The sequence below is a fragment of the Brienomyrus brachyistius genome, chromosome 22 (genome assembly GCF_023856365.1).
Source record: "Brienomyrus brachyistius isolate T26 chromosome 22, BBRACH_0.4, whole genome shotgun sequence".
NCBI lineage: Eukaryota > Metazoa > Chordata > Actinopteri > Osteoglossiformes > Mormyridae > Brienomyrus > Brienomyrus brachyistius.
In genome coordinates, this window is record NC_064554.1 from 17,032,078 (window position 1) to 17,056,012 (window position 23,935).

General features: G+C 44.7%; 2 protein-coding genes across 2 annotated transcripts; one reads left to right on the plus strand and one right to left on the minus strand.

Moving 5' to 3' along the window:
- Positions 1-1,159: 1,159 nt before the first annotated feature.
- On the plus strand, positions 1,160-19,711 carry LOC125717631 (adhesion G protein-coupled receptor E5-like). The gene is made up of 19 exons (XM_048990782.1): positions 1,160-1,540; positions 5,699-5,785; positions 5,896-6,039; positions 6,135-6,287; positions 8,062-8,193; positions 9,137-9,268; positions 11,014-11,145; positions 12,816-12,859; positions 12,957-13,058; positions 13,147-13,300; positions 14,725-14,847; positions 14,973-15,331; positions 16,650-16,844; positions 16,970-17,187; positions 17,320-17,386; positions 17,744-17,835; positions 18,143-18,311; positions 18,552-18,641; positions 18,819-19,711. The coding sequence occupies exons 1-19, from the start codon at positions 1,510-1,512 to the stop codon at positions 18,858-18,860; spliced, it is 2,466 nt and encodes an 821-aa protein (XP_048846739.1). The 5' UTR covers positions 1,160-1,509; the 3' UTR covers positions 18,861-19,711.
- A 606-nt stretch (positions 19,712-20,317) lies between these two features.
- trim35-13 (tripartite motif containing 35-13) lies at positions 20,318-23,023 on the minus strand. The gene is made up of 6 exons (XM_048990683.1): positions 22,594-23,023; positions 22,107-22,202; positions 21,774-22,004; positions 21,178-21,200; positions 20,972-21,090; positions 20,318-20,889 (listed from the first exon to the last, which is right to left on the minus strand). The coding sequence occupies exons 1-6, from the start codon at positions 22,999-23,001 to the stop codon at positions 20,339-20,341; spliced, it is 1,428 nt and encodes a 475-aa protein (XP_048846640.1). The 5' UTR covers positions 23,002-23,023; the 3' UTR covers positions 20,318-20,338.
- Positions 23,024-23,935: the final 912 nt, after the last annotated feature.

Below are 23,935 nucleotides of genomic sequence, written 5' to 3' on the forward strand. Positions count from 1 at the left end.
TTTTGACTCGCTTGTTCGTGTTTCGTGATTGCCGCGCATCTATCTATCAGCGACGGCGAGAAACAATGGCAGGAGCAGAGCGATGGACAGATATGGTGCAGGATCACGCCGCAAAAGGGTGAGAGTGGATCGCAGCCCAATGCCCCGGCATCGCCATTGTCCATTGTGAAGCGATGTCAATCAGGGCTGCTACAGTTCACAAAGGCGGAAAAGACATAAATGTATCGTCACCCTGACCACAGCTGTGCACTCAGCGTACTTTACCAGATCTCAACCTCCGAGTAGAAATGCAGAAATAGTTTATAAAACCAAAAACATTGCAATACTTTTACTGAATTAAGCAAGCCCCCCCCCCCAGGACTTTCTGTGAGCACTGGAAAAGTATATGTGTGTGTATATATATGCATGTATATATTGTGTATCTGTATATATATTGTGTATATATTGTGTATATATAGGTTTTGGTCCATATATATGGGTTTTGGTGCTGATGGTCTGCAGTAACGCATTGAATCACACGACCCTCTCAAAGACGGTGTTGATGTTATGATGCTGTAATATAGGGCATTGAACAGCGGTGTCCACACAGGCCTACAGTCCAAGGCATTTTACCGAAGCCCATTTTCTTTTTCTTAATGATTACCACAAAATTGCAGACACCATGTTACGATGCGGGACAATTTCTCTGCTTAAATGCCGAACCGCTTCTGACCCTAGAATATCTGCTGTAAAGCTCACACGTACTAAAACAGGAAGGAAAACTACGGTTGCTAAGAAAAGAAATGATATAGAAAGTAAAAATTACTGGTTTAGCAGAAACCAAGAAAATCCCCAAAAATATATTTATTACGTGTGTACGTCCCAGTGAGCCAGTTAGTCGATGTTAAAAATGCGCATTATTAGGCAACAAATACGTTTACAAGTATACAAATGTATACTTTTGATAGCTGAATATTTAACATAAGTATAAATACGGTTTCGCATTTAAATAAATTTACTTAAATTATGTAATTAGTCAATGCTTTACAACGTTATAATTACTGCTTTAATGGATGATGTAAACTCTGGTCTAGGCGAATTTTGACGCACTTTCCATGATTCAATCTCGCTGGCTTGCCCTTAAAGAGACAGCCTACTGAATTTGCACACACCCCTCTCACTTGACCACGCTGTGCTACGTGTGGCTCTTCTGGTTGCACTTTCGACACACTGCATTAAAGGAGGTCACTGTGGCTGGGAGAGTGTTTGGTTGGTGTAATAAAGAAGGGCGCATATTGTCGAGGAATAGCAGATCTCGGATAGCGGATCGGATTGCCAAAGTTTACGGCGCGTCAGACTTTCCCGGCGACGCAGAAAAATTGGGATCTGAACTCTCTCTAAAAACTGGAATTTCAGCAGCAGTTATAATAATAGAGTGCATTTAAGCCGAACGCACAACTTAGAGGAAAGCGCAAAGTAAACAGAGTGTTATATTCAGGAGTATTTCTATACTTTTTCTTTTGTTTCATCATGGACCACAAGATGTATCTTCTGTCTCTGGGTGAGTTGGATTCCTTATCGCTGTTTTCATTACAAATGACAGGAATCCTGTCGCCATCACTGTGCCTACTGTGCCGTCTACAGTGACACCGAATCTGTTTGTAGATAAGATGGAGTTTTGGTCCGCTGCGGGAGATATTTTTTTTAAGTGTGATACATTCAACATTTTGGAAAGTCCACAACTTTAAACTGACTCCATAACTAACCCTGTCTGTAACTATGTCATGCTAAAAGTGTTTTACAGGATTTCTCCATTTTTCGTATCAATGTTTCTTTGAGGTACCAGATACCAAAATAGTTCGTTTCCCTGACCTTCTCCCCACCCCCCAACATACAAGTATATAAGTAAATATTATGTATGAACGTGAATATATATAATAATTAATAATTATAATATAAATACATAATACAATAATAAATACAATAATTTGTAATATATGTATATAATACAAATTATTCTGTTTTATATATATATATATATATATATATATATATATATATATATATATATATATATATAATTTTGTATATAACAAAATTATCTTTTAAAGTAGGTACAGGTCCTCCTCGCTGTACGATGGTACGACTTAAAATATTTCGACTTTACGATAGCGATTCGCAGTCAGTACTCCACTTTGAATTCCGATCTGTTCCGTCTAGCGATTCGCTGTTCGATACTTTCTACTGATGCCGCGTGACGGCAGCAGCCACGCAGCCACGCTTCCATCTCTGCCTGTAGCGATCACGAGTATGAATATCTAATAGTGCTTACCAACGTATTGTACCGTGTGTTTTTGTATTTAACCAAATAAACTTGTATTAATTTATTTACTTTTGAATTACTTTTCAATGACAAATATTCAATCAGTTACAGTAATTATTTACTTATTCGATGACAGTAGGTATTTACTTATAATATCATATTCATGCTCGATGGGTTCATCAGAACGTAACCCTATCGTAAGTCAAGCGGCCGTATACAGATTTTATTTTACAGTACTGACTGGGTCATGTTTAGTCTCTTGGGTGTCTGAAATCCTTCCGTCAACGTTGATACGTTCCTGGAGCCTGTCGTGACACCGACGCACCTTAGCTACCCTGACAGCACCTTTCCAGAGCGTTGGATCGGGCGACATGGAAGCATTGATTGGCCGCCGCGTTCACCCGACCCGACGCACTTGGGCTCTTTTTGCTGCTGTGGTAAAGAAGAAGGTTCTTCAGAGGAAGCTGCACACAGTGGATGAGTGGAAGGAGCATTTGTGGACATTGATGCTAACCAGGATTTGTGTGCTGAAGTGTGTCATGGTGTCAGGGACAGGCTGCAGGAATGTATCAACGCTGACGGAGGACATTTCAAACACCTAAGACACTAAACATGACCCGATCAGTACTGTAAAATAAAAACTGTATACCTAATGATAAGAAGTAACTTTATGAAAGAAAAACGGTATACCTACTTTTGGCCCGCCCTGTGTGTGTGTGTGTGTGTATATATATATATATATATATATATATATATATATATATATATTAAATAGAATAATTTGTATTATATACATATATTACAAATTATTGTATTTATTATTGCATTATGTATTTATATTATAATTATTAATTATTATATATATTCACGTTCATACATAATATTTACTTATATACGTGTATGTTGGGGGGTGGGGAGAGGGTCAGGGAAACGAACTATAACGTATGTATATAATACAAATTATTCTATTTAATATATATATATATAATTTTGTATATAACAAAATTATCTTTTAAAGTAGGTACAGGTCCTCCTCGCTGTACGATGGTACGACTTAAAATATTTCGACTTTACGATAGCGATTCGCAGTCAGTACTCCACTTTGAATTCCGATCTGTTCCGTCTAGCGATTCGCTGTTCGATACTTTCTACTGATGCCGCGTGACGGCAGCAGCCCCGCTTCCATCTCTGCCTGTATATATATACATACATACACACACACACACACACACATACATACAGACAGACACGCACGCAAATAGATCTGATTACACAAGGCTGTGGAACGACCCCACCCACACAGCCACATTTCTGTCCGACAACCCCAGCAGAAGGCAGGTAGCCATGGGAACCGGGGCCATTACTGGGGTATGAGGTTCCGGAGTGCGGCGTGCGGGGGGGTTTTCTCAGGTGGGGATATACCGTGGAGCCGGAAACGAGAACCAAAACCTGGGAACGAGACGGAAACTGTTGTTTTTCAGGGGTTGACCTAGACCCCTTAGTTCCAGTGAAGGGAACCCTCAATGCCTCAGCGTACCAAGACATTTTGGCAGCTCTGTGCTTCCATCTTTTGGGGAAGGAAGGTCCGTTTCGGTTCCAGCATGACTGTGCCCCAGTGCACAAAGCAAGGTCCATATAGGGTTGGGTGAGTTCGGTGGGGAAGACCCCAACCCCGTTGAACACTTTTCGGATGAACTAAATTGGAGACTTAAAGCCTACATATCTAACATCAGTCCCTGACCTCACAAATGCTCTTCTGTATTAATGTGCAAAAATTCCCACAGACACCCTGTAAGATCTTGTGCAAAGTCTCCCCAGAACAGTGGCAGCTGTTACAGCTGCAAAAGGGGGGGGGGGACTCCATATATATGCCAATGGATTTAAAATGGAATTTCATTTCCTGTGTGTATAACGGCTGCACATGTATTAAATACATTACATTAGTGTGTATTATTATTATTTTACAATCTGTGTTACGCACGATGTGATATTTACTGGAAATTCCCGAAACGCTGCCTGTAAAAGCAAAGCATTTTTTGTCACCCTGTATGTTTTCAAATGACCATAAAGATAACAGGACATGCTTCTGAAATCTTCACCCGGCAGCAGCCTGCCCTAGAGTGCCCTGATCATCTTGCACCACACTCTAATTCACTTCCTCCGCCCAGCAACGCTGCAGATGTAGATAAATGGAGGGAAAAGGAGCAGAAGAGAAGAATTATCCCACTGATGAAGGTTTAGGGCCGAAGCGTTTGCATCCGTGGTGGATTTATACTTAAAGAATGAACACAAGCCCTCAGAGTTTAGAGCTGGTGTTCATTGTATCCACACTCTTTTAAAATCTGCCATTGCATGCTTATGTAAATATTACAGCGTTACTACCTGTATGTTCTGGGCATGCTGTGGTGCATGAGGGGGCAGCGTGTAGGTGGGGAAAGCTGCTGTTTCTTAGTGAAGATGGGGAAGTTTTGTCGTCGCTGAGTCATTCATAGGGTGTCTTCGATCTTTGTGGGAAAATTCTGTATTTCAGCAATTTCACTGAGAATGACGTCACCTAGCCACGAACGATAAGGCGGCGAATGTGTGAATTTGGTCTTTGCTGAGGCGAATTGCAGTTGGCCACAAATGCCCATACAGTAGGTGTGCCTATGTGAGTGAACGATGTGTGAGTCTGCCCTGCGATGGGTCGGTGCCCTGTCCTGGGTTGTTCCCTGCCTTGTGCCCGTAGTCTCCAGGATAGGCTCCGGACCCCCCAGGGACCCTGAATAGGACAAGCAGTTTCAGAGGATGGATGGATGGCAATAACTAACGCTTCTTAGTCCGGTCGGTTGATATATGAATGGACAGAGATGGGTGACACAATGTTGGAGCTAAGGGTCCTGCAGGTGGGCTGTAGGGCCAGTGTTTGTCTTGTGTTTGTGCGTATGCAGGTGGTTCATTGGATAACGCTACTGCCTTACATTTTCAGGGTTAGGTGCTTTGAACTCCACCTCTGCTCTGTGTGTGTGTGTGTGTGTGTGTGTGTATGTGTGAAGTCTGTGTGTTTTCCCTGTTTGTGTGGGTGTATTTCTGATACTCTGGTTTCTTCACGCTCTCTGAAGGCCTTTTGATGTCCATTTAGGCCGTCTGATGTCTCTGATTGTGTATTTGACTGCTTGAATGTGTCCTGCAGTTGAATGCCATCCCACCCATGGGATATTTGCACATAAATGTCGACCGTCCAGCCAGAGCAGGCTGAAGCGCTTTCTTCTTGAAAACCCAGTTTTCCTGTAACTTAGCCTGTAATCTTGATTCCGATGGTCTGTGATGCCTGGGAGATGCGTCTGTTCTGGCAACAGACTCCCCAGATGCAGCCACCAGCACTGACACTAACAGTCGCTTCTCTCCTTGTATCAGGGGTCATCTTCGGCTTGCTGACGACGTCTTCCTGTAAAAAATGTCCTGTAGGCTACGCGAAAGGTCGTGGCACAGTAAACTGCATAGGTGTGTAACGTGTAGTGCTTTTTTACATCATCAATTTCCATCTTTGTGTAATTTAAATCAAACTGTTAGCCAGTGTCTCAGCTGTGTTCCTGTCCGGTGTCTCCTCACAGATTTTGACGAGTGCGAAGACTCCATGGATATCTGTGGCAAGAATACAACATGTTTCAATACCGTGGGCAGCTACTACTGCCAGTGTGTGAGTGGCTTTACATCGAAAACCAAAAACTTCACTGCCACCACAGGGCAGTGCGAAGGTGAGGTATCAAATATCTATATGGGTAATCACTGGACTGTGCGCAAGACAGTTGTAATCGTCACGGCAACCAGCATCCTTCTGTCTCTCCTGCAGATATTAACGAGTGTGACGAAAAAACAGATATCTGTGGTCAATATGCTGACTGCTTCAATACAATAGGATCCTATTACTGCATGTGCAAACCAGGATTCAGCTCCGGCATCCATGCCAAAGAGATGCCAGTGGGCAGTGAAGCCAACTGTGAGGGTAAGGACAAGATACAGGGATATTAAAGTTATGTGATTGGGGAGGGGGCAGGAAATGTTTTCAGTAGGTCCAGGAGTCATCATCTAGCCTATAGACAAGAACTAAATTGTATAACTTTATGAAACTCAGTCAAAATGCTTCCACAAACCTCAATTCCAAATTCCACGCTCACCCCTCTTATGGAGCGAGACAGTACACTGTATGTACAATTATTAGGCAAGTTGTATTTTTGGGATTAATTTTAATATGCAACAGTGCCATCAGTCAATCCAAAATGTCAGCAAACCTGAAACCTGAATGCAAAGGAAATGTGAGCGTGAGCATTATCAGGGTTATACACACGTGTGCACAGTTATCAGGGTTATACACACGTGTGCACAATTATCAGGGTTATACACACGTGTGCACAATTATCAGGGTTATACACACGTGTGCACAGTTATCAGGGTTATACACACGTGTGCACAATTATCAGGGTTATACACACGTGTGCACAATTATCAGGGTTATACACACGTGTGCACAGTTATCAGGGTTATACACACGTGTGCACAATTATCAGGGTTATACACACGTGTGCACAATTATTAGGCAACTAAATCAAAAACATACATTTTTCCCATCGCCCTTGTTAATTTTCATCTGTTAAAGTGAGAATAATAAACAAACACATAATTTCCAAATAAACATTTCTGACATGGAAAAAAAATCAGTGACCGATACAGCCGCCCTTCTCTTCAATGTCGGCAGTAAGCCTTCCATTCATGGAATCTGCTCGTTTCTTGATCTGTTGCCGATCAACTTTTTGTGCGGCAGCAACCACAGCCTCCCAGACACTGTTCAGAGAGCTGTACTGTAAATCTCCTGTTTAAGGGCCCACAAGTTCTCAATAGGGTTTAGGTCAGGTGAGGAAGGGGGTCATGTCAGTATTCTGTCATCTTTAAGGCCTTGACCATGTATATGCATGAGAATTATGATATGGTCAAAATACTCCTTTGCCTAATAATTGTATACACAGTGTATTTGGGAATTCCCTGTTCTCATCCCAAACTGCTATTTGAATTTGAAGTTAGCAAAACTATTATAAATGTCTGTAGAAATCCTCTATATTCAGAACAGAGCAAAGCAGGCACTTAAATACATATAGAAAACTGGGGCAAACGAGGAACAGGTGTAAGACATGATCAATTAACCACTCGACTGAGGCAGAAGAACAAAGAGAAACAGGTGGAAACACTAATTAAACCGAACTAAGAGACAGAAAAAACTGACCATGAACACTAACCATACAGTCGGAATTACTGCACTAGGAAACTTAACTTGGAACAAAAATACACACAGAGAAAACCTAAGATCAAGGGAACCAAACAAGGGGGAACCACATAACATGGGGAAAACAGAGGCCCAGATAAATACTAATAAACAGATGAGGCCAGTCTCAAACCCATAACCAGCAAGTACTCGGTTTCTGAGCCACAGGCTCAGCCCACTGAGCCATGTTGCAGTCGGGGTGTAAGGGAACACACACTAGGAGCTTAAGGGGCAAGCGACAAGGAGACAGACAGGATGGCCAGCACCACCTGCTGGCCGAACGGGGAGGTGACACAAAGGGTACGGACCCTGACACCCGCCACCTATACTATATAGAGCTGGTTTGGGATGAGTTCGATCAAAGTGTAAAAGCAAAGTAGCCGACTTGGAAACTCCTTCGGGACTCTTGGAGAAGAATTCTTCCCTCTCGGTTGAGGACCAGACATGTCTCTTCTCTTTCCAGCCATTGATGAATGTGCAGCTAACGGGTCCATCTGTGGAGCGGGAGGAACTTGCCACAACCAGCCAGGCAGCCATCGCTGCGAGTGTCACTCTGGATTCCACAACTATGGTGACGCCAAGGCGCCTTGTGAAGGTGACGGACCGCAGACTCCAGTCTCTCATTTCTGTTTAGCATAGACAGTAGCTAGATCCTTAGTCCTCCAGTGACTGGGGAAAAGACAAAAGGCAAACAAGTAGGCAAGTGGCTTTTCAGTTAGCTTTTCAGTTAGCTTTCAGTTAGCTTTTCAGTTAGCTTTTCAGTTAGCTTTCAGTTAGCTTTTCAGTTAGCTTTCAGTTAGCTTTTCAGTTAGCTTTCAGTTAGCTTTTCAGTTAGCTTTTCAGTTAGCTTTCAGTTAGCTTTTCAGTTAGCTTTCAGTTAGCTTTCAGTTAGCTTTTCAGTTAGCTTTTCAGTTTCTGTTGAATAAAGACTAAAACATTGTTTCTCTTTTATTGCTTTTTTTTGTTTAATAATTTTAAATCATTATGCTATTTTAATCTCTTCTCCCAATTGGCTTTCTGAGATTGAATTATTTAATCAAGAAGGGAGAACTTGCAGAGAAGTTATACTTGCAGCAACTGTGACTGCAAGAATCCAACGGGGGTGATTTTGTCCGACTCTAAAGGGGAAGTTGGCACGGTGACAAGCAAGGAAATTGTGCCAATCTTTGCCTCACTTAAGGAAATCTCTCCTTTGGTTTCCTTACCATGTCAGCTTCTGCTGGTGGAAACTTTGAAACCTGTGCGCTCAGGACTGAGTTTCGGGATCAGGGCAGACTTTGTGCAGAAACACTAATCCGTTATCAGCTCAGGTGGCCTGAAGGTCCACACATTGAATCTCGCCTCCTTCCAGCCGAGGAACCAGATCTAAGAAACAGCTTAAGAAAGAGATCTGAGTTCTGTTTACCGTGTTGTGAAGGAAGTGGTTAGGTGCTTTATAAGTGTCCAGACTTCTGACTGGTATTGTCTACGCAATGTTTCTTTTAAAGGTCATCACTTCCCTCTCGGTGCAGGACCAGACATGTCTCTTCTCTTTCCAGACATTGATGAATGTGCAACTAACGCGTCCATCTGTGGAGCGGGAGGGACTTGCCACAACCAGCCAGGCAGCCATCGCTGCGAGTGTCACTCTGGATTCCACAACTATGGTGACGCCAAGGTGCCTTGTGAAGGTGACGGACCGCAGACTCCAGTCTCTCATTTCTGTTTAGCATAGACAGTAGCTAGATCCTTAGTCCTCCAGTGACTGGGGAAAAGACAAAAGGCAACCAAGTAGGCAAGTGGCTTTTCAGTTAGCTTTTCAGTTAGCTTTCAGTTTCTGTTGAATAAAGACTAAAACATTGCTTCTCTTTTATTGCTTTTTTTTTGTTTAATAATTTTAAATCATTATGCTATTTTAATCTCTTCTCCCAGTCGGCTTTCTGAGATTGAATTATTTAATCAGGAAGGGAGAACTTGCAGAGAAGTTGTATTAGAATGAATTCACGGACGATTACATCACCCACGTATATGGAATTAATCCTTTTACTGTAATATTCTGGGAGGTCGTAATTGTGGAGTAATTCTGATCGTGTGGAGACTGATCGTCCTGAAGATCAATCGTCCATGATTCACCCAGAATGTCATTGAACATGTAATTCTTTGCCGATCCCCCGCAAACCCTGTCCTGCCATAAAGAACTTCAGCTCATGAAAGAAACCAGGATGCTTATCTGAGCCATTAGATCGGCATGCAGAATGCTTATCTTGGTTTTGGGAGATAGAGGGGGGTCGTTATCTAGCACCCTATGTTGTCGGTAGGGGGGACGGGGAGGCGTTGCGCAAACACCCGGCACCAAGACGCCTATTGTATTTTATTATCACAAGCAGCAACACTCGGACAAAAGGGGGAATTGGATAACACCTTGCCCTGGGGGGAAGGGGTGAGCCTGGCCAGATCACCCCCTGCCCACAGGCAGCACCCAATTTAGTATAAAGGACGGGGAAAACTCAGTACTGACCGGAGCTCAGCCGTGGGATAGAGCGCGCATCGCCCGGCATTTCTCGGGACTCACGTGTTGGTCTCCTGCCAGGACTGAAAAGGGCTCCCCAGTCCGTGTGTGAAGGTGGGTGATGATGGCACGCCCGAGTGTAAATAGTTTAGCAGCTGCTTTTGCGTTCGATTGATTAAGGGGATTAATTATCACCGCTTGTGATAGTAGTTCGCCTTACTTATTTTTATTGTTGCTTCCTATATATATATATATATATATACGTATGATTCATACTATTCTATATCTCTGGTGGTATAAGGTTGTCTTGCATTGTTTTTAATTGATATTGATTTTAATGCGAGGTTATCTTGTATCACTTGTATTAAAGTGTTTTTGAGTGAACCTAAGCGTGCCTGTTTGTTCCTTCGAGAGCCCTATAGCCCTCTCTCCTCCAATTTTAAGACAGAAGTTATACTTGCAGCAACTGTGACTGCAAGAATCCAGTGGGGGTGATTTTGTCCGACTCTAAAGGGGAAGTTGGCACGGTGACAAGCAAGGAAATTGTGCCAATCTTTGCCTCACTTAAGGAAATCTCTCCTTTGGTTTCCTTACCATGTCAGCTTCTGCTGGTGGAAACTTTGAAACCTACGCGCTCAGGACTGAGTTTCGGGATCAGGGCAGACTTTGTGCAGAAACACTAATCCGTTATCAGCTCAGGTGGCCTGAAGGTCCACACATTGAATCTCGCCTCCTTCCAGCCGAGGAACCAGATCTAAGAAACAGCTTAAGAAAGAGATCTGAGTTCTGTTTACCGTGTTGTGAAGGAAGTGGTTAGGTGCTTTATAAGTGTCCAGACTTCTGACTGGTACTGTCTACGCAATGTTTCTTTTAAAGGTCATCACTTCCCTCTCGGTGCAGGACCAGACATGTCTCTTCTCTTTCCAGACATTGATGAATGTGCAGCTAACGCGTCCATCTGTGGAGCGGGAGGGACTTGCCACAACCAGCCAGGCAGCTATCGCTGCGAGTGTCACTCTGGATTCCGCAACTATGGTGACGCCAAGGCACCTTGTGAAGGTGAGAGACAGCAGACTCCAGTCTCTCATTTCTGTTTAGCATAGACCAGGAGTGTCATTCTCAAGGACCGTGGACCACATCCAGCACATGGGTACAACTGTATCCAGCCCGCACCATAATACATATCTTGTGCCTGTCAGAACTGGCCCGTATATAGCGCCCACATCACTAGCAATACAAATCCCAGATTGCACAGCAATAGCTGGCACGTTAGCATGTCAAACAAGGTAGGTCTGCACAATATCGCGTCGTGATGTGATTATACAGTGCACGCGTAATCATCACCAGAGCTTCAGATGAAACATTTATCCGGATGCCGGGTTTTCGTAACTAAACGGACATTTAGTTACGCAAACAGTTTGACAAGCAGGTTAGTCGTGCGCCTAAGATATTAGTAATCTGTATAAATTCAGTTACGTTTTATAAAACCGACGTCTTTTTACCTTGTGTATTTATCTACAACATCTCCTCTTTCAAAAGATGTCGTGACCGCTGAGCTGTGCCTTTCCTCGCCACTAGATCAGTGCTTATCGCTTCCATGGTATAACAAAACAGCACTAAGTAATTGTAACAAACATGAGGATTAAGGATCGGGTATCGTTTGAATTTCATCAATTCCGATTCACACAACGGAGATGCAGTGGCCTGTCTATATTATTGGTCCAGGATGCCGGGGACTGTTATTACCGGCAGTCGGGCAGATTGCAGCGGAGGTTTTCTGAAGAGGTTTCAGAAGGAACTAAAATGTTATCGTCACTTGATATCCGGTTTCCATGTTTGATTTGAGCACAAAATCGGAAATGGAAAAACAAGTCATTATCCATTTTGTCATTTTGGTTCACCAAATCAAAGATGGGAAACAAGCGAGATACCGACAGCTGACATTCTGCTCTGGGTTTTCATCTGACACAAGCGGCGTTACCCTTGGATGTGACAAGTTACTTGCGGAAAACGTGTTCGTTAAATCATGGTCATGTTGAATTAATTTATTCCCACGTATATTGAAAAGCTTTCATTAAAGGCGATGGTGTTGTGGTTTTGTGTTGTGCCATTTCAATTCCATAAGGGTAAAAAAGGAGGATAAATGCTTAGATAACAAAAATATCTTCATTCTGAACATTCAGAATGTCCCAGTAGCAATGGGAATAAAATGCTAAACCAGTAAGCAAAATCAAAATTCAGAAAAAGAAACTTGGTGTCCGGAACCAGGTATTTTCTTATCTGTTCCAACTTTCAGTTCCCAACCCTAGTAAGGACGTGGCGAATTTACACAGATTACTAACTTGTCACAGCACGCATCTCATTAATATTTTAGGCGTACTAAAAATTGTATAACACTTATGTGTTTTCCTTTTAATGTGATCCCTCATTTGTTCGTTTAATCTGCAGGCTTGGTTGGTTCTGAATTGTAAGATTTCTTGGGGGAAGTTAAGCTCACATTTCTGTATGAGTAGTCCGTCATAATACGTCTGAATAAACATGGTGAATTTAAGACTGTTCTGGTCTAGTTTGGCCCTCAAATTAAGCCCAGGTTTTAATTTTGGACCCCTCTGTGATTGAGTTTGCGATCCTTAGTCCTCTAGTGACTGGGGGGGAAAGAAAGAGGGAGGAAGCCAAGTAGGCAAGTGGTTTGGCTGGATTCACTGAGCCTCTGCTGTTTGCTCCTATAGACCTGAACTGTGCCCAGTTCCAGCTCGACAATGTCACCGAACAGGTAGGCACATGAATGTTAATGAACGACATGGCATCGAGTTAAATCTACTCCCGAACAGCGTCTGAGTTTTTGTCACCTGTCATTATCTTCGTCCAAGACCCTACCAAAGCTTGCAGAAGGGTTGACATTCTTCAGATCCGAATGCTTGGCATTGAATAATGCAACTAGAGGAGGAGGAAGTGGCGATATGCTGTTAGAGGTAACCTGTAACCATGTGCGTCACTGACCCCTCATGGCTAAAAGAAACACAGTTAATTCTCGCCTTCTTTCATCCTCTCGCTCTGAAGAGGTTGCTGTCCATAATAGATGAGCTACTTTCATCTGGGCCACTGGGTGACAACAACAAGGTGAGCAAACTGCTGGCCCTGACCGAGAACGCCATCGGCATGGTTACCCCGCTGCTGAAGGAGCCTCGGACCCAGATGACATCCAACGAATTAGGTACACACCACGAACAATGACCTAGAGCATAGTTTCCTCTGTCCTTTGAACCCACGGCAAGGCTACAAACTCCCTGCTGACTTAATTACATTTTAATTACATTCGCTGGGGGTTGAGTGCAGGATTGCAGGAGGTGAGGTCATCATTTGGCCTTTTAGTGGGGAAATTTGCTGTGAAGAGTAGAGAGAGCCCATTGTCTTTGAACTTGTGCACCATCAGCCATTGTTATATCAGTCTGTGATGGTAACCTTTAATGGGTTCAGCTTTTTGCTCTCGCCGTTATGTGATTTGGGGCAAACTGTGTCGGAAAGCGTGCTATGTAAAAAATTATTCATTTGAATGTAGTAGCTTAGCGAATTGTTTTATCCAAAGTGGGAGCAACTTAAGTTAAGTGCTTTGCTTATTGGTATGTCAGGGACCCAACCAGCGATGTAGGTCTATGCCCTAAACCACTACACTAACCTTAAAGCAAACCTAAAAATACTTGTTTGGTGTCGCGCTACATATCGTCACATGTGTCTCTAAGAGCAGTTCTTCCCACTCTTTACTGCAAATTTAAGCAGCTGTTTTGAGTCCTGTGCAGAGCTAGAACCTAATTTGTGTCCCAAACGCAAAACCCACGCACTAAACAAAACACAAAGAAAGGCTGTTTATGCGGTGATATGGTGGAGTACGCCATCCTAGCTGGAGCTCTCTGTGCCTTATTGGATTGGTGCTTCGCTTCACAATGTGTGTGTGTTTGTGTGTGTTCCCCTCCCAAAACACAATTATGCAAATGTGTGTGATGCCAGTGGATTAGTCTGGGCACCTAAATGCCCTGTTGATATCCAGGGAGTCTCCTGCCTTATACCCTACACCTGCTCATTCACCAGATCATCAACTATTGAAAACACATAAATGGAACGATCCACAGAGACTGAACTTTCCCTGCATAATTGTGTGTTTTTTGTGCTGTCCTATTGCCATTTCAGATTGCAGCATTTTTTTTAATTGACTTGAATATTTTTCAGTTCCTAGGGTAGCTGTGATGTTGGGGACAAGCAGGAGTTAACAAGTTAAAATTCATTCCAGTCCTCATTAAGGATTCAGTTTCACTTCATTAAGCAGGTGTTTGGCGAGTAACGCAGAAGCATTTACTTGCAAGGGCTTCAAATCCCACATGACGACACTGCAGTATCATTATGGAAACGCATGAAAAATGATCTATTCTGAAATGCAGGTGGAATGACGACTCGTAAGGTTCTAATGAGGTTTGGGAGTCGGGAATGAAATTCCGCCCATCCTGTGCTGTTCTGGGGGTTTCCAATACATACACAGCTGTTATTTAATCACTAACTCAGTCATATTAAAGATAACAGGTTAGAAGGTTAGAAAAGAAGAACGGGACAATAAGAGGAGAATTAACAGTGTTCCTCTCTGGGCAGAGGTGGAGATTCTGGTGAACAGAAGCACAATGCCGCCCCAAGGTCCAGTCAGCTTGTCATCCCAGTACACCAGACTGGACACTCACTGGGAGACGGCCGCAGGAGCGATCGAAAAATACCCAGGTTCCCTCCGTCTTTCATCACACTTTGCCTTCTGTTGTGGCCACTAACGCGTGACTTTTGCAACTTTACGTTATCTTAGTACTATGGAAAATGGCCCTTCTTAACTGTCATGTGTCTATCTTCAGGGTTCGCCTTCACCACCCTGCTGAGCTACAACAGCCTGGAGAAATCCACCAATGGCTTCTTCCATGAGATGGGCAGCAAGAGCCAGGTCAGAGGGTACCAGATCATCTCCAAGGTGGTGACGGCCAGCGTTAGCAACAGGAACACTCGAGAACTACGGGAACCAGTCACGTTTGACTTCAGCCACACGCAGTTCGCAGAGAAGGCAGAGCCTGTGTGTGTGTTCTGGAACGCCAGCCTTGGTGGCGGAGGCTGGTCTCCGGCAGGCTGCTTGATGGTGAAGTCAGACCCCAACCACACCATCTGCAGCTGCAACCACCTCAGTAGCTTCGCTGTCTTGATGGCACTCTATGACATCGAGGTGAGTCGAGCTCCACAAACCTCAAGCTAGTATTTCCTCCTTATATATAGTACTGTGTTCCATCGAACAACAAGATCCAAATCATATGGACAAAAGTAGCATGTAGCATTGGGACAGATCTCTTAATCATTGAATTCAGGTGTTTCATTCAGACCCATTGCCACAGGTGTATAAAACCAAGCACCTAACCATGCAGTCAGGTTTGCAAACATTTGTGGAAGAACGTGTCGTTCTGAAAAGCTCAGTGAATTCAAGTGTGGTGCTGTCACTGGATGCCACCTTTGCAGTAAGTCAGTTTGTGAAATTTCTTCCTTGCTAGATATTCCATGGTCAACTGGAAGCGGTATTTTTGCAAAGGTTAAGCATTTAAGAACACTAGAAACTCAGCCATGAAGTGGCAGACCACGAACCACAGAGCAGGGTCGCCGAGTGCTGAGGTGTATAATGCGTAAAAGTCACCAACACGATGTGGAATCAGTTGCAAACTTCCTCTGGCATTAACCCCAGTACAAAAACATGCCCGACTGCAAAGTTTGATGGAGGAGGGATAATGGTGTGGGGTTGTTTTTCAAGGGTTGGTCTAGGCCCCTTAGTTCCAGTGAAGGGAACTCTTAATGCCTCAGCATACAAGGACATTCTGGACAATTCTATGCTTCCAACTTTGTGGGAACAGTTTGGGGAAGGAAGGTCCTTTTCTGTTCCAGCATGACTGTGCCCCAGTGCACACAGCAAGGTCCATAAAGACATGGGTGGGTGAGCTTGGTGTAGAAGAACTTGACTGGCTCACACAGACATCACCCTGACCTCAACCCTATCAAACACCTTTGGGATGAACGAGGAAGGAGATTGTGAGGAAGGAGATTGTGAGCCAGGCCTTCACATCAAACATCAGTGCCTGACCTCACAAATGCTCTTCTAGGAAAATGGACAAAATTCCCATAGACACACTCCACAGTCTAGGAAAGCCTCCCAAGAACAGTAGAAGCTGTTATAACTGCAAAGCTGCAGACTATGGATTTAGGTGCTTGACTAGGTTCTTGAATTTGTACACCTGTGGCAATGGGTCTGAATGAAACATTTGAATTCAATGACTAAGAGGTTTGTCCCCATATTACATACTTCATATAGTTTGTCAGTGTATGTGTGTGTTATAAAAGTCCCTGTAGGTACAATGGCCATGTGTCCCAATACTTTTGTCTATATTGAGTGGCTAAAATAGAGTCATATGTTTTACACGTAGGTGAATCCAGACTTTTGACTGGTGCATTTGTATGTCCTCATGACAGCTACCTCCTAACGGCCTCTGATCTCCCCCCAGGACCCATTCGAGCTGCAGCTGATCACGTGGGTGGGCCTGTCCCTGTCGCTGTTCTGCCTGCTGCTCTGCATCGCCACCTTCTACTTCTGCAAATCCATCCAGGGGACCCGCAAAACCATCCACCTTCACTTCTGCATCAGCCTCTTCGTCGCCACCCTCGTCTTCCTCGTGGGAATTTCCAGAACGGAGAACAAGGTGAAGCCTCCGACCGTAGCCTGTGCATGTATCTCCGCCATTTTCCCCACTGTGGTCATAGTATGTGTGTAGGTGTATGTCAGCCCACCTTTTATAGCATGATCTCTGGCCGTGTTGTCCGTCAGGGTGCCTGTGCCTTCATAGCGGGCCTTCTCCACTTCTTCTTCCTGTCCGCCTTCTGCTGGATGTGCCTGGAAGGCGTGCAGCTTTACCGCATGGTGGTCCGGGTCTTCAACACCACACTGCGGAAGCGCTACTTGCTGGCCGTTGGCTATGGCATCCCCGCCGTCATCGTGGCGATATCCGCCTCCGTCAACATAAAGGGCTACGGGACCGATCGCTAGTGAGTGGCACCGTCGTCAATAGACCCAGCCGGCTCTCCTCCCACTGCATCCGTGGTCACGGTCTACTGCCGGCACCAATGAACGTCAATAGTGTTTGTTGGGTTTCTCGAGTTTCCTCGGTTGTCTTGTAGCTGCTGGCTGAGCCTAAAGGACAATTTCATCTGGAGCTTCTTCGGCCCTGTCTGTGCCATCATCATTGTGAGTATTTCTTTTGTTTCTTTTATCTTTTTATTGTCGGTGCAGTGCAGTTGGTTACCTTCACCATGCACTTCATGAAGGAGACATAAGGGTTCTGGTTAACAGTAAGGATCGTTCTGTTCAGACTCATTGCACATTATAAATCATCACAAAGCTTGTCTTTAGTCTTTGGCCTGGAAGTGCTCGCTGTCCGGGGGCTTTGGACCCCTTCTCTGCACTGCCATCCTGCCTTGCAGATTCTGGGGAGGGCATTGAGTTACAGCTGCAGGCCTACGGCAGAGGAAGAGCGGCTGCATCGCTAACGGTGGACTGTTTATATGATGCCACTGTCACACGGCTCCTCTTTCTCTCTGACAGCTGAATGTCTTTTTCTTCATCGTCACGGTGTGGAAGTTAGCGGAGAAGTTTTCTAGCCTTAACCCTGACCTCTCCAGTTTACGGAAAATTAAGTAGGTCCCTCACATTCCTGTCACCACTCTTCATCATTGATGTCACTCTGTGTGATTTGCTAATTGTATACTGTTAACATTATGCAGTATGTGACAGTTTTTATCAGTTGAACGTAACATGATTTCACAATCAGGAGTTTAAAAAAAAAACTGAAAAAAAGTCTATTTAGAAACATCAGTATGTAATTAATATTCAAATACAATTAATATCTGCCAGCTGTGGGAGTGGCCCAAATTAAATTCAACAGTATGTTTGCAGTGTGTAGACCGTATATAGCCATGGTTGTATCTCTGCTGCCACCTGTAGGACATTTACAGTCACAGCCATAGCACAGCTCTGCATCCTGGGCACCATGTGGATCTTTGGCTGCTTCCAGTTCGAGAAGAACACACTGGCGATGTCCTACCTCTTCACCATCTTCAGCAGCTTCCAGGGGGTCCTTGTGTTCGTCATGCACTGCCTCTGCTCCAAGCAGGTCTGTCCCATGCACGGGGTCTGCAGTAAAGCTAAAGTTCAGGCGCCACCATAAACTTGAGAATCATAATGAATCACTGATGTGTCTAGAAGCGTCTTTGCTGCCTTCACACCAGCCAAGTCGCTGCCCGGCACTACTGCCGATGCCCGAGTGCTGTTTGTGTTTGTAAAATCCAGAAAGTTCTGCTGATTTGCACAGTAATAAGACACGTCTTATTTGACTCTTTGGCATTTGGCTCAGGTACGAGAGGAGTACAGCAGGTTCCTGACCTCCACCTGCAGGCTTCAGAAGTACACAGAGTTCAGCAGTAACAAGTCCAGCAACTCACAGGTAGACACACACACACACACACATTAAGCACTAATACATACCCATTGCCTGAAAGATTATTCAAAATTTTGAGGTCATAAATAAAGAATCTACAGTCACACAGTTTCATTTTTCTTACTGTTAAAATTTGGATCCACTTCAAACACTAACTCTGGGGCCATTTCCTTCCTTTTATAGGCCTTAAGAAGCTCAGATTATACAGGAGAGTCGAAGATCTGAGGGATATTTAACCACCCCGTGTCACAGTTACGGCTGTTCTCTCACCAGCTTCCCTGCATCGCTCCGCTTACCCTTGTCTGAGCTCAAAAAACCCTCGTGCCTGGTCTCTGACTGAAGGATGGTCACAAAATGGCCACCGTAGAAGTTATTGGTTTTTTTGTTAAATGATCAAGCTCCTTCAGGAGAGAGAACGACCACTAGCAGACGGCCAACTGACCTCAGTGCCGTCCCTCAGCTGGTCGGGTCCACTTTTGAACAATTAAGAGCAAAGCACTTTGCCGGCGAGCACATATCCGCGGTACAGTCCAGTCTGCTGTGGTCATAAAGCTTCCTTGCCAGGTCTGCACTCTGTGTGGCAAAGTTTAGCACTGTTTGGAATTAATCTTTTGATCGTACGCAAAACAGTTTAGAAGCTGAGTATGATTGGTTCAGAGAGATAACCAATTAGATTGTAGAAAAGGTGGGTACACGCAACTAGAGGAGGCAGGACCAAGACATCTGATTGGTTGGTCCCGCCTCCTCAAGTTGCTTGGACCCACCTCCCATGAGCATCACTCACAGTAAATTCTGAAAGGAGGAAAGTGAAGGTCTTGTACTTCACTGCATTTCTAAAAACTGCACACTGTGTACAATGTTCCCCCACCGTTCATATTGCCGCTGTTACACATGAAAAGATTCTGATTCGCTTCTCGGCTATCTGGAGATATTAGCATCTCTGAAGAGTCTAAATACGAATGTTGCCAAGTTTTCTATCATTTGACATTTTTGACAAATGTTTTTTTGTAGCCATGCACTTCATTTCAAGCTAATTTATACTGTATTATATTTAAAGAGATTTCCCATCATGTTAACGACGTTGATGTCTTCATTCATTTATATGTTGTATGTTTAACCTGTGCTGTTGTGCTTTTGTGTGTGTGCGCGATGCTTTATATAAGTGTAGTTATTTGATTGTCAGTATTTCCCAAGTTTTTTGTAAAGTCTCAAAAAGATGCTTAGCCGTTTAGGCTCAACGTTTTTTTCTAACTTTAGAAAAGTTGGATTGTTTAAATAAACGAATGAAAGTGGTTGTCGCATTCAGGGGTGGCAAACCTGATGCATGGGGAGCTAATGTCGGTTCGGGTTTTTGGGATTATTTTTCAGTTAGCCGATAGTAAAGCAATGGTTCTCAACTCCAGTCCTGGGGACCCACTGTTATTGGCTGATTGAGAGATCATCCCAAAAACCCGCACCCACAGCGGCTGTTCGTGGATCAGCTTCCTTACCTCTGGTTTCCACCTGGGCTGGAAAATTAATACCCAAAATAGTGAAACAGTACCATCTAGTGGTGAATGGCCTCAAATACAAATTTTTTAATCGGCAATCGTATGTAGAGGTAAACTTGAATAATTACTGGTACCTTTTAATTCAAAACCACCAACTGCTGTTGTCATGCTGATGAAGAGAACTTGAGACCATCACTATCCATTGTAAATTTATTAATATGATCTGTGGTGTTCCGGAACAACAGATAGCGTAGAGGGCAGGATCCTCAGTGGGTGGAGCTTACAGGCCGTACAAAAGTACGGGACCACCCTAGAGGCCGTGATGTCTGTGAAGGTGAAGAGGGCCGTCCTCTCCCGGTCCTTATAGAAAGACACTTTTCCGCGGTCCATGTCCAGCTGGACACGGATGATCTGAGGCTCCTGGGTCACATCGAGGGGCGTCCACGGGGCGGAGCAGGCCTTGTACTCGCCATTGCGCAGCCGTACGCTCCAGAAGCCCTCGGCCGGCGTCAGCACATGCTTGCCCTTCCTGTTGATGGAGTCCTTGGCCACGCCAATAACCCAGTACGTGTTGTCGCGCACTTCCACCTCCCAGCCGTGGCGGCCGGAGCCGAAGCTCTCGGAGCCCAGCATCTCGGCGCTGATGTCAAAGCGCTCGGGGTTGTCGGGCAGCCGGAACTGCTCTGTGCAGCACTGCACCCTGCACAGGTCCTCCGAGACCAGGAAGCAGTTGGCGGCAGTGTTGGGGTCTATGACCACCGGGGCTGGAAGGCGAAGCCATAAGACCCGTCACACAAATAGCATGTCATGTCATACACACGCTAACTCAATTCCAGAAGTACTCACTGTAATGGACGATCTCCATCATCTTCTCCCACACGTTGTACTTCAAGGAGCCCAGGTGTCTGGCCACGTCAATTAAAGCCCCCGCAGGGAGCTCTGGTTCTGGAAACGAGCCCCAGGTTCTGTAACGATACAGGAACGTCACTAATGATGTGGCTTTGGATCAAAAACTGCAACGATAATGAACAAATAACTCCGGACTCGGCTACCTCTTTATGATGTTTTCATAGTTCTGCAAGAAAAGACAAGGACATTAGTCCTATTCGTCTAGCCATGCAGAATTTTCTGTTCTGCTTATCTAACAGTCACAGTGGGAGCAGGTCAGGTATATCAAACCAGATCTCCCTGTCCACAGACAGAAATTATGGTGGTTTTTCACATGCTCTCAAATATGAGAAGTTTCTCAAGTCAGGTCATTGGTTTCCTCCCAATGGAAAATGCCCAGTTTGAAGGGAAGATGAACTACTGAAATACTCATGAAATACATGAAATAATGTTTTCTATGTTATTTATTATTCATTTACTACATATATATATATATATATATATATATATATATATATATATATATATATATATATATATATATAAACAGAAGAACTTGTGTACAGAATGGGCTCCTCTAGCGCCTGTTTATGGCCCCTTCCTGATAGGTCAAGTTTGAATAGTCTTTTTATCAGTCAAGATTGTCAAGGTACAACTTCCATAGCATGACCTAGCGGTGGAGAACACCTGAGCAACACTTAAGTCTCTGCATGGCCCTGAACTAGGTGATGAGCAAGTACTACAGCAGGACTGATCTTACCCGCAGGAAAAGGATGTCTTTGGCCACCATTTCTTGTTCTATAGATCGGATTGTGTTTGACAGGGATGAAATGTCCAGTGTCAGATTTTCAATCTTCTCCCGGATCATGACACTCTTGAGTTCCTCCTCTTTTTTCAGCAGCTCCAGTCGAGTCATCTCTTCATCTCGCAGAAACTGGTGAAGTTCCTCAAAATGCTCGCTTATCTGCTTCTCCGTGTTCTGAGCCTGACGCTGCAAAAAGGGACGACGTGTGGAGATCAGTCATCCACAACGGGAGCCTCGAGCACTTCTTGACCAACCTTTCACATGGTTCCTAGGAACTACTAAAAATACCTTCATGTGCTCCTCAGATTCCTCGCAGGTGCTCTTAGCCTTTTTGAAGACATTCAGCTTTTCCTTCAGAGGCTTCAGTGCATTCTTGAGTTCCGCCTGCCATCAAATAGTTACTCGTCAGAGTCTGGTTTCAGCCCCCCTGCTGGTCATTGGTACTGTGGGTAACATAATCAGCCTTACTGAGAAGATATAAATATCTCCATGCGACTGAGTCGCAGACTTGAGTCAAGCATGGAGCTGCTTCTTAAAACAGTTCCTCTGCCAATGGGCAAGTCAAGAAAGACAACTAACTATGCTTGTGATTTAGCACGAGGCTAATCCATTTTACTTCCATGAAACTCTTCGATTTAAAGACTCTAAATAAATAAGTCGGTGAAATGAAGGAGTGGAGAGGAAAAGAAGGGAAGTATTGTGTGATCTTTCCAGCCTTTGAGACCCTGGAGTAGTCAGTTGGAAAACCATTAACATAGGGAGTTTCCGGACCTACCTTACAGTCCTGCAAGGCTTCGGCCAGGGGGTACAGCCTGTGCCCTCGGTGGGCCCCGGAGACACGGCACTCTCCACAGACAGGCCGGAGCTCCTCCAGGCAGAAGAATTCCAGCACCTCACCGTGTTGGGAGCACGCGGTTGGGTCCGAACGAGCCCTTTCTCGCCGTAGGGCCTCGCAAGCCCTCTGCAGTGTGCCGCTGACGGGGGGCCGTTCCAAGGAGGAACGCCGGAAGCACAGTGGACAGTCACGTCCACCACCGATGCCACCTTCGCTCCAGTGCCGCTCCAGGCAAGCCTGGCAGAAGTGGTGCCGGCAGGAGAGAGCTACCGGGTCCCGGAAGATGTCCCCGCACAAAGGGCAGGACAGGTCCTCCAGCTCCTCCTGCAGCGAGACCCTGGATGTCATTCCTGCTCCGAGGGCTGGAAAGCTAACCTTGTGGCAGTGTACCCCAGCAGCAGGCTAGATAAAGTTACTCTGCGTGTCCCTCCCCTTGGGGAGTCACCAGTGCATAAAGGGTGCAGAAAACGTCAATATTCATTCCTCTCTAGCGAAGAGCCTCACGATGGAAAAAAAAAACTGTGTGTATATATATCTCTCTTCCTTGACAACATGGTGCTTGAGTGTCTGCAAGGGAAGATCTGAAGCTCAGTAGGTGACTTATCTGTGAGGTTCCAGACATGTGGAGGTTTGGCAAAGTGGAGACATTGCAAGAGCTCAAAGGACAGGCTTGAAGTGAACTCAAGAAGGCAGCGTTCAGAGTGATGACTTCATTGTCCTCGCCCAGATTGTTGACTAAGTTTTATGGGCTGCTGGTCATGTATATGGTGAATTTTTCCTTGTACAGTACAAAGTATGAAACTATTTTTTTCGATCAAGGTTCTAGTGTATGGTGCTAAAGTGGGGTGACACGCTGGTTCATGTTATTACCTTGCAGCTGTGGGACTCAGGTTCGAGTCTCTGTCCTGGCTCTATGTGTGTGGAGTTTGCATGTTCTCCCTGTCATTGTGGGGTTTCCTCGAGTTCTCCAGTTTCCCATCACAGTGCAAAATCATGCTGAAATGAATTGGGGTTGTGCGTGTCTGCGTGTGTGTGTGTGTGTGTGTGTATGTAAATGGTTTGTGAATTTCCCCTGTAATGGGTTGGTTTCCCATCCTGGGTTGTTTCTAGGCTTTTGTCCAAAGGCTCCAGACTTCAAAAACCCTGCATAGGACAAGCTAAAACAATTTATGTATGGATGTTAAACGAGATGACTGAAATAAAACTGAATCTCCACATTGTGTGTGTGTGTGTGTGTGTGTGTGTGTGTGTGTGTGTGTGTGTGTGTGTGTGTGTGTGTGTG

Excerpts from the sequence above, each read along its gene's own strand:
- trim35-13 (XM_048990683.1), bottom strand. The coding sequence starts at position 23,001 with ATGACATCCAGGGTCTCGCTGCAGGAGGAGCTGGAGGACCTGTCCTGC. Across the intron at positions 22,203-22,593 it reads AAGCCTTGCAGGACTGTAAG|GCGGAACTCAAGAATGCACT; the intron begins GTAGGTCCGGAA and ends ATTTGATGGCAG. Across the intron at positions 21,201-21,773 it reads AAGACATCCTTTTCCTGCGG|AACTATGAAAACATCATAAA; the intron begins GTAAGATCAGTC and ends CTTTTCTTGCAG.
- LOC125717631 (XM_048990782.1), top strand. The coding sequence starts at position 1,510 with ATGGACCACAAGATGTATCTTCTGTCTCTGG. Across the intron at positions 6,288-8,061 it reads CAGTGAAGCCAACTGTGAGG|CCATTGATGAATGTGCAGCT; the intron begins GTAAGGACAAGA and ends TTCTCTTTCCAG. Across the intron at positions 14,848-14,972 it reads AGCGATCGAAAAATACCCAG|GGTTCGCCTTCACCACCCTG; the intron begins GTTCCCTCCGTC and ends GTCTATCTTCAG.